This window comes from Dipodomys spectabilis, unplaced genomic scaffold (genome assembly GCF_019054845.1).
Source record: "Dipodomys spectabilis isolate Male_0828 unplaced genomic scaffold, ASM1905484v1 ptg000071l, whole genome shotgun sequence".
Lineage (NCBI taxonomy): Eukaryota > Metazoa > Chordata > Mammalia > Rodentia > Heteromyidae > Dipodomys > Dipodomys spectabilis.
Window position 1 is genome coordinate 2,219,467 of NW_024870748.1, and position 13,420 is coordinate 2,232,886.

Consider the following 13,420-nt stretch of genomic DNA (forward strand, 5'->3'; position numbering starts at 1 on the left):
ACTTGAAATTAAGAACACGTCATTTATCCCAGTACATTTTGTAAAAATCATAGTATGCTAAGCAAATCATGGTGTTTATTTGCTTTATTATTTTCTCATAAATGTATTACAAATGTTATATTTTCCAAATTACAGAGCATAATAATACATAAACATTTTTATTCTAGAGTACACTACAGATTCAACAGACTGCCATTATATGGCTAATGGGTTACTAGTGACATTCATTTTACTTTTATGAATAACAGCAAAGATAAAAATTTATGTAAGTTCTTAGTGAAGAAATATACACACTGAATAGGATAGTCTTAAGCTACGGATAACTTGGTGAATCATTAAATTATGCAGAGGCTTTGAAAGGTATATTTGACATGTATATTAAATAAATAACTTGTTTAAAAGAGAGCTTGTTTTTATTTTTTCTGCATTTTTTCCCAAAATGATTTTGGATTTAAATTTTCTAATGACATTTAAAAGAAGTTTTATACTACTTAAAAGAAATGTACAGTGAGCAAATTGAACTTTTCCCATAATCCTATCACCTAAAGATCACTTCTTCTTTAAACATTTTGGTAAATACATTTTTACATATACTTACAATAAACCTGCATGTAGAATTTTACTTAAATGGAATCATAATAAACATAAATGGAATCATAATAAACAGTATGTTTTGAAAACTCAATTGATACTTTGTTGATTACTTTCTCATTACTCATTACATATCTCTGCAGTTTTTAATGATGTTGTACCATTACATTTTGTGTATGGAAAATTGTTTTTTAACAAGCCCTTGGAATACTCTTTATAGTTTTCCTAATTCATCTATTTCTTAGTTCCTCAAAAGGTAGAAGTTTTGAGAGATATGTGTGACTAGACATGCCAGATCATGAATATCCAAAACAAACGTATCTGTAATTCTAGTGTACAGTGCATGGTTGTTCATAAGAAAATCATTTTTAATTTAGTTTACTTTTTTTTGGTGGGCCGTGGGGCTTGAACTCTGGGCTTGGGCGCTATCCCTCAGCTCTTCAGCTCAAGGCGAGCACTTAGTTTACTTTTTTTGTTGGTGGTGGGGCTTGAACTCAGGGGTGGGGTGCTGTGCTTCAGCTTTTTTGCTCAAAGCTAGCACTCTACCAATTTGAGCCACAACACCATTTCTGGTTTCTGGTGGTTAATTGGATATAAGAGTCTCATGGATTTTCCTGCCTGGTCTTGCTTCAAACCTCAGTCTGGCTTCAAGCTTCAATCTTCAGATCTCTGCCTCCAGAATAGCTAGGATTACAGGTGTGAGCCACTGGCGCCTGGCTCTTGCTGAGTATTTTTGAGATTGGATTGTGTTTCCTACTTGAGTACATGACTAGACTGCAGTTTCCCTTCTTGAGGCTTCCAGTGGTTGCCGGAATGACAGGCACATGCTCCTATATCCAGATTTCCTCTTTTGAGATGGAGTCTCTTTTTTGCCGAGGCCGGCCTTGAACCATAATCCTCCCAATCTCAGTCTAACATTTAGTTCAGGATGACAGGTGTACAGCACGGTGCCATGTATGGATTGAGGAGTCTTCTGAACTTTTCTGTCCAGGCTGGCCTTGAAAAACTGACCTTTCTGTTCTAAGCCTTCCAAATAATAAAATTTCAGGTATGAGCAGCCACCAGTGCCCAGCTTAAACATTTCTTGTTGTGGTATTGGTCTGTGAACTTAGTGCCAAACAGGGATGGTACCTCCTGAGTCCTGCCTCCAGACCTGAAGATTTTTCTTTACTGGAATGCTTTATGAATTTGCATGTGATTCTTGCCACAGGGGCTATGCTAATCTTTTCTATATTGCTACAATTTTAGCATACATGCTGCTGAAGCATATCTCTGAAGATTTTTCTTTGGTGGTTTAGGGGTGAAATCAAGGATTTTTCATGCATGGTACACATGTTTTCTATGATAGTGCTACTCTCTGTACCTCTCTAAAATTTCTATGATACAGTTTGTTTAACTGTATATAGTCTTTGCTGAGAGTGAGGTATTACAGTCAAAAATTTATTCCAATGATAAGAACATCTACATTTCAACACTATACTGTGTAGTAGGCACTGTGGTAACAGTGTTACATGTTTTTTAATTCCATATTAAATTAAAATTAGGAAACTTGTGTATTTTTATAGAAAGGAAGATGAGGTCTGGATAAGCTCAAGTATTAAAGGATGTAAGTTCAGGTCTGTGCTTTTGATTTAATTCACAAGTTGAGATAGTACTATACTACCTCCTAAAATCTTTTTTTTTTTTTTTTACTACCTCCTAAAATCTTTTATTAGAGTTTCTGCTTTTTCTGTGTTAGGTATACAGAAGAGTGTTAGAGGCTAGCATCCTTACTTGTTATTTTATTTTTTGCCAAACCTGGGACTTGATCTCAAGGTCTGGGTACTGTGCCTGAACTTTTTTGCTCAAGGCTAGTGCTCAACCACTTGAGCCATAGCTCCATTTCTGGCCATGTTTACTGCTTACACTACTTTGTATTGTCACTTCCTGTATAGTTTTTCATCTACTCTGTACTCTGTCAGCATGACTGGACTATGATAAAGCTTGAAGACAGCCATTTTCACTTGTGGGAATTTTTCTGATTATACTTTTGAAGTTTTTTTAAAGTGATTTTCAAACTTCATTGATACTTTGAGAACTTTTAATGTGATTTCACATTGATTATCAAAATTGGTGCAAATGTGGAAATTGTTCATATCTAGTTGGTCTTTCCGGCAAACTTGGATAACATTTGTATAGCTTCTTTTAATGGATATTTTCTTATTTGATGGTTATAATAGTAGATGTATCTATTTTAGACTTTATTATGAGCTGAATGTATTCCTAATAAACACTTTGTGTCCTCATTATCATATCAACCCTATTATACATAGTTTACCTTCCACTTTACAAGTTAGAAAGAAGCCTCTGAAACACAATGTGGTTAAATAACTTGGCCCAAATCACTCTAATGAATAGGAGGAGAAATTTGAGACTACTTAGTCTGTCAGAAGAGGCTGTTATACTAACTACATCATAATGTAAAGTTCATGGTTGTATAACATGGAAAAAAGTGAAGTGACAAAGAAGCAGTTGTAATTTTATAATTTTCTTACATATGCATGGCATTCTTTCACAGGTCAAGGTTAAGCATGTTATAATTGTGTATTCTATCACCTGCTTTTGTAGTAGCTTTTGTTTTCAACTCTGAGGGGTAGTGAAATAACTAACTTGTATTTTTTTATGCAGACTTGTAAAAAAGGCAAAAAAGGCCCAGGAGAAAAGGGCAAAAGTGGAAATGGAGGAGGAAAGCCTCCTTCTGGGCCAAACCGAATGAATGGTCACCACCAACAGAATGGAGTGGAAAACATGATGTTGTTTGAAGTTGTTAAAATGGGCAAGAGTGCTATGCAGGTAATATGGTGTTCCTTACAATTTATTCATTTTTTTTTGCTAGTCTTGAGGCTTGAACTCAGAGCTGGGGCACTGTTCCTGAGCTTCTTTTGCTCAAGGTTAGCACTGTAACACTTTTCACAGCATCACTTCTGGCCTTTTTTGTTTAAGTGGTCCTGAGAAATGGAAATCAGGGCTTCATGCATGCTAGGCAAGTACTGTACGACTAAGCCTCATTCCTAGCTTTATTCATTCATTTTAAATTTTAGTCACTACTATAAAATATCATTTTGATTTTTTTCTAATTGTGTTTTATAACAATCTCCTCAAAACTCCAGCAGTGTGTCCATTCATTCATAAGTCCTTTTATCTGTATCTTTTGTGTGTATAGGTTGAACTCATGGTCTTGCTGAACTACATAACTAGCTCTCAAGTATTAATGATTTTTCTTTTGTATAGTTATGATTAAAGTGTGGAATTATTCTTGTTTGATTTTTTTTGTGGGCTTGTATTTTGAACTCAGGTTCTCAGGTCTCTAGGCAAGTGCTCTCGTAATGCCTCTAGCCCCTTTTGCTCTGGTTACTATTTCAATAGGGTCTCAAATTTTGCCCAGTCAGATTTGGTCTGTGATCCTCCTATTTATGCTTCCTGTCATAGCTAGAATTACAGGAGTGCACTGCCAAGTACAATTTTTTACATGAGATGGGGGTCTTGTGAACTTCTTGCCTGAGCTGGCCTTGAACCACACCTTCATGATCTCATTTTCTTGAGTAGCTAAGATTACGTGTGTGAGCTGATATACTTGGCTCTTGTTCCATCTTTTTTTGCGGGTGGTGGGGGTGGTGTGGGGTTTGAACTCTGGGCCTGGATGCTGTCCTTCAGCCCTTTAGCTCAAGGCTAGCACTCTACCACTTGAGCCGTAGCGTTTCTGTTTCTGTGGTTCTGAGGAATCGAACCCAGGGCCTTATGCACGTGAGGCAAACACTCTACCACTGAGCCACCTTTCCAGCCCCTCTTGTTCCATCTTTTAAGTGATCATTTTAAATTCATGTTTGAATTTCTTTTTCTCTGTTTGCATTTTCTTTCCTTTTTGCTGTGTTGATAATTGAATACATGTATACATTTGGCTTTTCAGAAATAAAACTATTGCTGTTTTATTTAGTTCTGACTTGATTTAAAAAAATACATTCTTCCCTTCAGTTCCATTTTGGGTTAATTTTAACAAATAAGTACATTATCTCAGTTAAATTGTACTCTAGTTTCTTATTTCATCTGTCTCTATCTATATTTCTATCTATTTGGTGGTGGCGGGGTCTGGTAGGGAGGTGCTATACCACTTGAATACCTCATCACTTTTGCCTTTTTGTTACTTTTCACATAATGTTATTGTTTTTGCCTGGGCCATCCTGGACTGTAATCCTCTCATTTATACTTATCACATATCTGGTATGATTAGCTTGTACCCCCATACCTAGCTTATTAATTAAGATGGGGGTCTTGTAAGTTTTTTGCCCAGACTCTCTAAGAAGCTAAGGTAATAGGCATGAGGCATTCCATTTGGCTATTTCCTTTTTCTGCCTGTTGAGATGCCTGGAATAGTTTCTTTTCCTCTCTTCCATTTCAAATAGGGGGAGTTAATCAAATGTCACTTTTCTGGAAAGGATTCTTGGGCATTACTTTGTTTCTCAATTATTAATGTGTGAGTGTGTGAGCATGTGAGCACATGCACGTGCTGATAATGGGACTTAAAGAGTCTTGTGCTCTTGCTTGGCTTTTCCTGCTCAAGGCTGGCACTCTACCACTTGGGCCACAGTTCCACTTCCATTTATAATTTTTTAAAAATCTGGATCTGTATATTCACAGTTTGTATTCCCAGAGTTAGACCTGTCATAGTAGGTGATAGTGATTAATTACACTATTGGTTATTGATCTAAAAAATAGTTCTCATATTTTAAGAAAGGAAACTATGCTTCTTCCAATTTATTTTTGGTTGGTTGTGGGACTTGAACTTGGGCCCTGGGCATTGTTGCTGAGCACTTTTATCAAGGCTAGCCCTCTACCACTTTGAGCCACAGCACCACTTCCAGTTTTTGAGAGGTTAATTTGAGATAAGAGTCTCATGGGGAACTTTTCTGCCTGGGCTGGCTTTGAACCATGATCCTCAGATCTCAGCCTCTTGACTAGGATTACAGGTGTGAACCACCCACCAGTGCCTGGCTATATCCTCCAATTTTATTAAATAATAGATATTGAATTTTTTTTTTTTTGTTGGTCGTGGGGCTTGAACTCTGCCTGGGCGCTGTCCCTCAGCTCTTCAGCTCAAGGCGAGCGCTCTATCACTTGAGCTACAGCGCCACTTCTGGTTTTCTGGTGGTTTATTGGAGATAGGAGTCTCACGGTCTCTCCTGCCTGGGCTGGCTTTGAACCGCGATCCTCAGATCTCAGCCTCCTGAGTAGCTAGGAGTATAGACGTGAGCCACCAGCGCCCGGCTTAGATATTGAATTTTATGAAATTAGTTTTAGCATACTTTTCCAAAGGCTATTCACTGAATTTTGCAGCTTCCCTACCATTCTAATTTGAGAAAACTGCACATTCCAGAATTAAATCTCATGTCCCATTAGTGTTAACTTCTCCCTTTCTTGGTCTAAGCTACCACCATCCTACTTCCTATGTTTTTGCCTATTCTGAACATTTCATATAAGTAAGATCATGTAATTTGTGGTTCTATATGATTTCTTTGATTTAGCATAACAATTATTAAGATACATCTGTCTTGAAGCACGTAGTAAGTACAGTATCCTGTTTGCCACAATTATTGTAACAATATACTCCACATTTTATTTATTCATTCTTACTTAGATGCACATTTGGTTACTTTCTACATTTTGGCTAGTTTGGATGATTCTTTTTAAGTATGTATACTTATGGTCTTATTTCTCTTGGGTAATAAATACCTTGGAGTCAAATTGCAGTGTCATATGGTAACTCTATATTTAACTTTTTGAGGGGCTGCCAAACTTTTTCCAAAGTGACTGCACATTTTACATTTTTACCAGCCGTGTTTGATTGTTCCAATTTCACATATCTTTGCCAATATTTGATATTGTCTTAAAAATTATAGTCAGCGGATGGGTTCTAGTAGATATGAAGTAATTATCTCGTTGTTTTCATTTACATTTTATGGATCACTACTGGAATTGAACTGTTCATGCATTTGTTGGCATTTTGCATATAGTCTTTTAGACCTGTCCTGACCCATTGTCTGTATAATTTTTAACTGTATTTTTTTTTCTGGTTCTGGGGCTTGAACTCAGGGCCTGGGCTCTATCCCTCAGCCTCTCTATGCTCAAAGCCCTCTATCACTTGAGCTATAGTGCCACTTCTGGCTTTTTCTGTGTATGTCGTACTGAGGAAATGAACCCATGGCTTCATGCATGCTAGGCAAGCACTCTATCACTAAGCCACATTCCCAGCCTTAACTGATTGTTTGGTATGGGGGGGGGGGTGTGTGTGTGTGTGTGTGTGTGTGTGTGTGTGTGTGTGTGTGTGTGTGTGTGTGTGTGTGTGTGTGTGTGTGTGTGTGTGTGTGTGTGTGTGTGTGTGTGTGTGTGTGTGTGTGTGTGTGTGTGTGTGTGTGTGTGTACCCAGGATCAATCTCATGCATGCTAATGTATATACTCTTTAAAAATCTCAAATATATGATTTGTGAATATTTTCTTCAATTTATTGTACTTTTACTTTTTTTTTTTTTGGGTCCGTTCATGGGGCCTGAACTCTGGGCCTGGGCACTGTCCCTCAGCTCTTCAGCCCAAGGCTAGGGCTCTACCACTTGAGCCACAGCGCCACTTCTGGCTTTTTTCTTTTTGCTATGTGGTGCTGAGTAATCGAACCCAGGGCCTTGAGCATGCAAGGCAAGCGCTCTACCACTGAGCCACCTTCCCAGCCTGTACTTTTACTTTCTTGTTGGAATTCTTTGAAATAGATTTTTAATCATTTGCGTTAAATAAATATTGTGTATGTAGTGTGAGGTAGGATTCAACTTATATTTTTTCTTTTGTTTTGCATAAGGCTATCCAGTTGTCCCAGGCCCCTGTGAGAGAGAGAGAGAGAGTGTTCGTTCATGTATCTGCCAGTCCTAGGGCTTGAACTCAAGCTTGCACTCTGTAACTAAGCTAGCACTCTCTGGTTTGAGCTATATAACTCCATCCCTGGCATTTTAGTATTTAGAGATCGGAGTCTCACAGACATTGCTGCCCAGGCTGGCTTTGAACCTTGAACCTCAGAGCTCAGCCTCCTGAAGAATAAGGATTACAGACATGAGAACACTGGCACCCAGTTACCCCATAATCATTTTTTGAAAAGGTCATTTTTCTGTCTTGACATATTTAAAAGCAAATAACTATCAATGTAATAATTTGTTTTTGTACTATGAATATTATTCCATTAATTTGCATTTCTATACTTAGGGCAGTACTCCATTGTCTTGATTACTGCAGCTTTGTAGTAGTTGAAATGGCGTATGAGTCTTCCAGATTGTCCTTTCTCAAAACTGAGTTGGCTATTTAGAGTCCCTTGCATTACCATAAGAATTTTAGGTGGGGCTGGGAAGGTGGCTCAGTGGTAGAGCGCTTGCCTTGCATGCCTGAGGCCCTGGGTTTGATTCCTTAGCACAACATAAACAAAAAGAAAAATGCCGGAAGTGGGGCTGTGGCTCAAGTGGTAGAGCGCTAGCCTTGAGCTGAAGAGCTGAGGGACAGCGCCCAGGCCCAGAGTTCAGGCCCCACGACTGGACCAAAAAAAAAAAGAAAAAAAGAATTTTAGGGATCAGCTTTTTGGTATTTGCTGATAAACCAGCTGTGATCTTGATAGTGGTTATATCACATTGATTTTTGTGTCTTATGTTAATATTTAAATATTACTTGTATTTTTTTGTTAGTATGTACAAATTGTATGTACTGATGGGCTTTGATGTAAATGCATTGTACATAGTGCGTGCTAATCATATCCAACCTCCCAATTTAACCTCTTTTCCTCACCCTTCCTCAAGTGATCATTCTATAGTTAGTTTGAATTTTAAAATACTATATATTATGTATATCTAGTGAGAAATAAATATGACTAATGTTTATTTTAGGATCTTGTATTATTAAGAAGTGATAACTGTACTTTATATGATTGCATCCTAATAAAAAATAGACAATTATTTTCCTTCATTTGAATCTGTTTGTATTGTTCAAATTGACTTTGAATTTCAAAATAAAAGTATGAATATTAATTTAAAGTAATGTAATCCTACATTGTGTTAAATTTTATGATGTTAATTGAAATTGATTCTTAGAACATGCAGAAAAGCTAATGACTTAATTCTTTTTTTTCCTTTGCTATAGTCGGTGGTAGATGACTGGATAGAATCATACAAGCATGACCGAGATATAGCACTTCTTGACCTTATCAACTTTTTTATTCAGTGTTCAGGCTGTAAAGGTAAGATATACTTATTTTGGAAGGAGAAACTCAAATAGTTACTTTGTTTTCTTGTTCTCCCTAGAAAGATGTTAGCTCTTTATATGGCAAGTAATGTCAATGTAGTGAATTGTTTGCATTATATCCATATAAAATGTATAAAGTAAAAGCAAAGGATAAGGTGAAAGTCTGTTTACCAAATATTCATGTGTGAAATTTACCTAAAAACTACAGTTTATAAGCAGTACATTACTTTTTAAGAAGTGGAAGAGTTACTCGTTCATCTAACAGGGACTTGTTAAATGTAAGGAGTTAAAAATGCATGATGATTATAAGTTAATTACTGGAGAAATTGTCAGTTCTTGTGAAAGAAATTTCCAGTGATGGATGACAAATAATATTGAAATATATGTTGTCTATGTATGAAGACGGTATTAACTAAATAAAGCTATTAGAACAGTAGAAGACTAGGGAAAACCAGGAAACAGAACAATAAATGAGTTTAATTTGACTAAATTATAATATACGCATGTACAACTTACCATGGTGATCACCTTTTGTACAATCAATATAGGTTGAAAAATAATAAATCATAGGAAAGTAAAACAGGCTTTGTTAAGGCAACTGGTACCAGTGGGAGAGGCCAGGCAATGGAGAGGGTGGATGAGAGGGTGAATATGGTCAAAGCACTTTATGTGGATATATGAAGATAGAACAGTCAAACCTGTTGAAACTTTTAAGAAAAGAGAAAGAGCATGAGAGAGAAAGATGGAGAGTTGATGAGTGTGATCTGAGTACATTCTGTGTATGTATGTATGGTAGTGACACCAGAACTCATACAACAAATATATTCTAATAAAAATTTTTGAAAAATATTTTGAAGTTAGGAATGGGGAATATACAAAGTACGGATATTCCTACATCAGGAATATTTAGGACAGGCATTTGGCAAGGGAACAAAATTATTTTAGTTGGGTAGTTATCATAGCTCATCTGGCTCAGCAAATGAGTCAGTCAAGCTCATGGGCTAGTTTTTGTTTTTTTGTTTTTGTTTCTGGTTGTTTTTTTTGTCCATTGAGGGGCTTGAACTCTGGGCCTGGATGTTGTCCATGACCTCTTCAGCTCAAGGCAAGAGTTCTGCCACTTGAGCCACAGTGCTACTTCCCATTTTCTGGTGGTTTATTGGAGATAAGAGTCTCATGGACTCAGATCTGAGATCTCAGCCTCCTGAATAGCTAGGATTACAGGCATGAGCCAACAGTTATTAGTGTGGTATTGGATTTTAATGCAAATGGCAGTTGGACAGGAAAAAAAATTATTTTGTGCTGAGGGTCTAACTATGTTGCCAGGCTGTTCTTGTACTCTTGGGCCCAAGCAATCCTCCTATTCAACCTTTCAATTAACTGGTATACCAGACGTGCACCACTACAAATTTTAGAAGAATTTAAAGCTATTCATATAGTACAGAGAGCTGCCTAGTTTAATGATTCAGCTATAATAAAATGTAGGTCTAGTTTGAGGAGTTAAGACTTCTGAATTGTAGTTTCAAAACAAGGCCATGGAGCATTTTTCCTTTATCATAGTCATCCTTTGTCAGGGTTCAGTTTACAAATAAAGAGCTTTCTAACACAACTTGGCTATGTGGAGGCTGTCAAGATTTCTCACAATTTAAGGTGGTTTAAAAGTTAAATTACTAGGTAGATTTGAACACTGATATTTCTTTAGAACTTAGCCATCTCTATAAAGTGAAATTTGTCATATAATCAGAGTTAAACATTAGTAAGTAAATTTACACACATTATTTTGATAGAATTTCAAGTATACTCATTACTTTGACCTTTTTCTGTTGGATTCAAGGTAGTTGGGAATATCAGTTTGTGTGTGTGTGTGTTTGTGTTAGGGGGTTGGTTGGTCCTGGGCTTGACCTCAAAGCATGAGCTGTCCCTGAGCTTTTTTTTTTCTCTCTCAAGACTAGCACTGTACCACTTAAGCCCAACTAGAGTTATCAGTTTATTATTACAATACACTGCTTTCTACACCTTTTAAGGCAGGAAGGGGATTATTGGCTTTACACTGAGTGCCTTCAAATTGCTCTGTTGTTGATTATTCTGTGGCTGGTGTTTTAATTTTTTTTTCTGGCTTTTCAGTTTATGAGATTTTTTGTTTTGTTTTGCTTTTTCCGCAGTCCTGGGGCTTGAATTCAGAGTGTGGGTGCTGTCCTTCAGCTTCTCTTGCTCAAGGCTAGTGCCCTACCACTTTGAGCCACAGCACTGAGTAGTTTATTGGAGATAAGAGTCTCTCAGCTTTTCCTGCCTGCTTTGGCTTCAAATTAAGATCCTCAGATCACAGCCTCCTGAGTAGCTAGGATTACAGGTGTGATCTATGGGCTTGGCTATTTACCATTTTTTAAAAAAATAATGTTGCTTCATTTCCCGCAGATTTTTTAAGACTGTGGCCTGATGTTCTGTTCTCATGGTGGGATTACACCTGCTTTAGTATTAAATGAATAGATCTTGTGGCAACAGCTTTTTCTACTCTTAGGTCAATTTTGTTTATTTTTGGGTTTCTAGCAATCCAATAAGGTTTGTAAATAGGAGGATGGGCTATTTGCCAAAGTGTATTCAGTGTTTTCTTTAAGATTAATTCATGCTGTGTGCCTGTGGCAAATGCCTGTGGTCCTAGCTACTTCGGAGGTTGAGATCTGAGGATCCTTACTCAAAGCCAGCCCTGGCAAGGAAAGTCCGTGAGACTCTTACATCCAGTTAGCCACCAGAAAACCGGAAATGGCATGGTAGCTCAAATGGTAGAGCTCCTGCCTTGAACTGAAGAGCTTGGGAACAGAGCCCAGGCCCAAAGTTCAAGCCCTATGACCAAGAAAAACAAAAACCCCAAAGATTTATTCATATGTAAATATTTACTTTTAGAAATTATTTTAGTTATTAAATTGCTTATACTTCCTTTGCATTGCCAAGTATTAAAAAACCTGAGTATAGGGGCTGGGAAGGTGGCTCAGTGGTAGAGCGCTTGCCTTGCATGCATGAGGCCCTGGGTTTGATTCCTCAGCACCACATAAGCAAAAAGAAAAAAGCCAGAAGTGGCGCTGTGGCTCAGGTAGTAGAGCACTACCCTTGAGCTGAAGAGCTAAGGGACAGCACCGAGGCCCAGAGTTCAGGCCCCATGACCAGACCCCCCCCCCCAAAAAAAAAAAAAAAAAAAAACAACCAAAACCTGAGTATAAAAATAGGGGAAGGTGGGGCTGGGAAGGTGGCTCAGTGGTAGAGCACTTGCCTTGCATGCCTGAGGCCCTGGGTTCGATTCCTCAGCACCACATAAGCAAAAAGAAAAAACCCAGAAGTGGCACTGGTGCTCAAGTGGTAGAGCGCTAGCCTTGAGCTGAAGAGCTGAGGGACCCCCCCCCCCCCAAAAAAAAATAGGGGAAGGTTTTGACTAGATTGATATACACAATTCTAGATGAAAAAACAACCTGCCAAAATGTTTTTTAAAGAGGATTTAGCCAAAGAAATTCTGCTTTATTCTGAATTTAACAATATATGTGTATATTTGAAAAGAATAATTTGGTTACAATTGTGATATATGCCAGGACACCCCTCGAAATTGACTTCATTCACAGAAGCAACATGATGTAGGTGAATAATGTGAAATGAATTATGTGAATTTTCTTAATAACTTTGTTTTTCATATCTAAAAATATATAAGCAAAATATGTATAAATAAAAATAGACATATAAAAACACATCCCTTGGTTATCTGAGAATCTGTTAATTATATTTAGAAATTTTAATAAACCTAATTTTAAGACTCTTTTGAGGATTTTTAAAAAAATTTTTCGAGAATTTTTATTACCATATTTTTGATAAGTGTTCTGGTTAATCAAGTAAATATTGTTGCAATAAAAATAGGGCCTTTGAAGCCAGGCACCAGTGGCTCTCTCCTGTAATCCTAGCTACTCAGGAGGCTGAGATCTGAGGCTCTCAATTCAAAGCCAACCCAGGCAAGAAAGTCCATTGAGACTCTTACCTCCAATTAACCACCAGAAGACCAGAAAACTGTGGCTCAAAGTGGCGGAGCACTAACCTTGAACCTAAGAGCTCAGGGACAGCGCCCAGGCTGAGTTCAAGCCCTACAAACAACTAAAGAACAAAAAAAAGAAAAGCAAATAAACTTTTACAATGGTACATACTAAATTCCCTGATAAAAGTTACTGTCAAAAAATTCTAAGATTGGACAAAGAAGAATGACACTGTAACTTAAAAGAATTAAAACTGGGGCTAGGAATGTGGCTTAGTGGTAGAGTGCTTGCCTAGCATGCATGAAGTCCTGGGTTCCATTCCTCAGTACCACATAACAGAAAAGGTCTGAAGTGGTGCTGTGGCTCAAGTGGTAGAGTGCTAGCTAGACTTGAGCAAAAGAAGGCTCAGGGACAGTGCCCAGACCCTAAGTTCAAGCCCCAGGACTGAAAATAAAAAGAGTTAAAACTTTTTTGCTGGGGTTGGGAAGGTGGCTCAGTGAGGCCCTGGGTTCGGTTCCTCAGCA

General features: G+C 37.6%; 1 protein-coding gene and 1 non-coding gene across 7 annotated transcripts in view; one reads left to right on the forward strand and one right to left on the reverse strand.

Moving 5' to 3' along the window:
* Stag2 (stromal antigen 2) overlaps nt 1–13,420 on the forward strand; it is a 128,904-nt gene that overhangs the window by 55,841 nt on the left and 59,643 nt on the right. For all 6 annotated transcript variants that reach the window (XM_042682463.1, XM_042682458.1, XM_042682465.1 and 3 more), the window contains exons 4-5: nt 3,259–3,423; nt 8,791–8,887. In XM_042682463.1, the coding sequence (XP_042538397.1) occupies nt 3,259–3,423; nt 8,791–8,887 (262 nt within the window). The remainder of the gene's footprint in view (nt 1–3,258; nt 3,424–8,790; nt 8,888–13,420) is intronic.
* Nucleotides 1,756–1,859, reverse strand: LOC122109988. Its single transcript, XR_006147790.1, has one exon. It is a non-coding gene; the product is annotated as a U6 spliceosomal RNA (small nuclear RNA).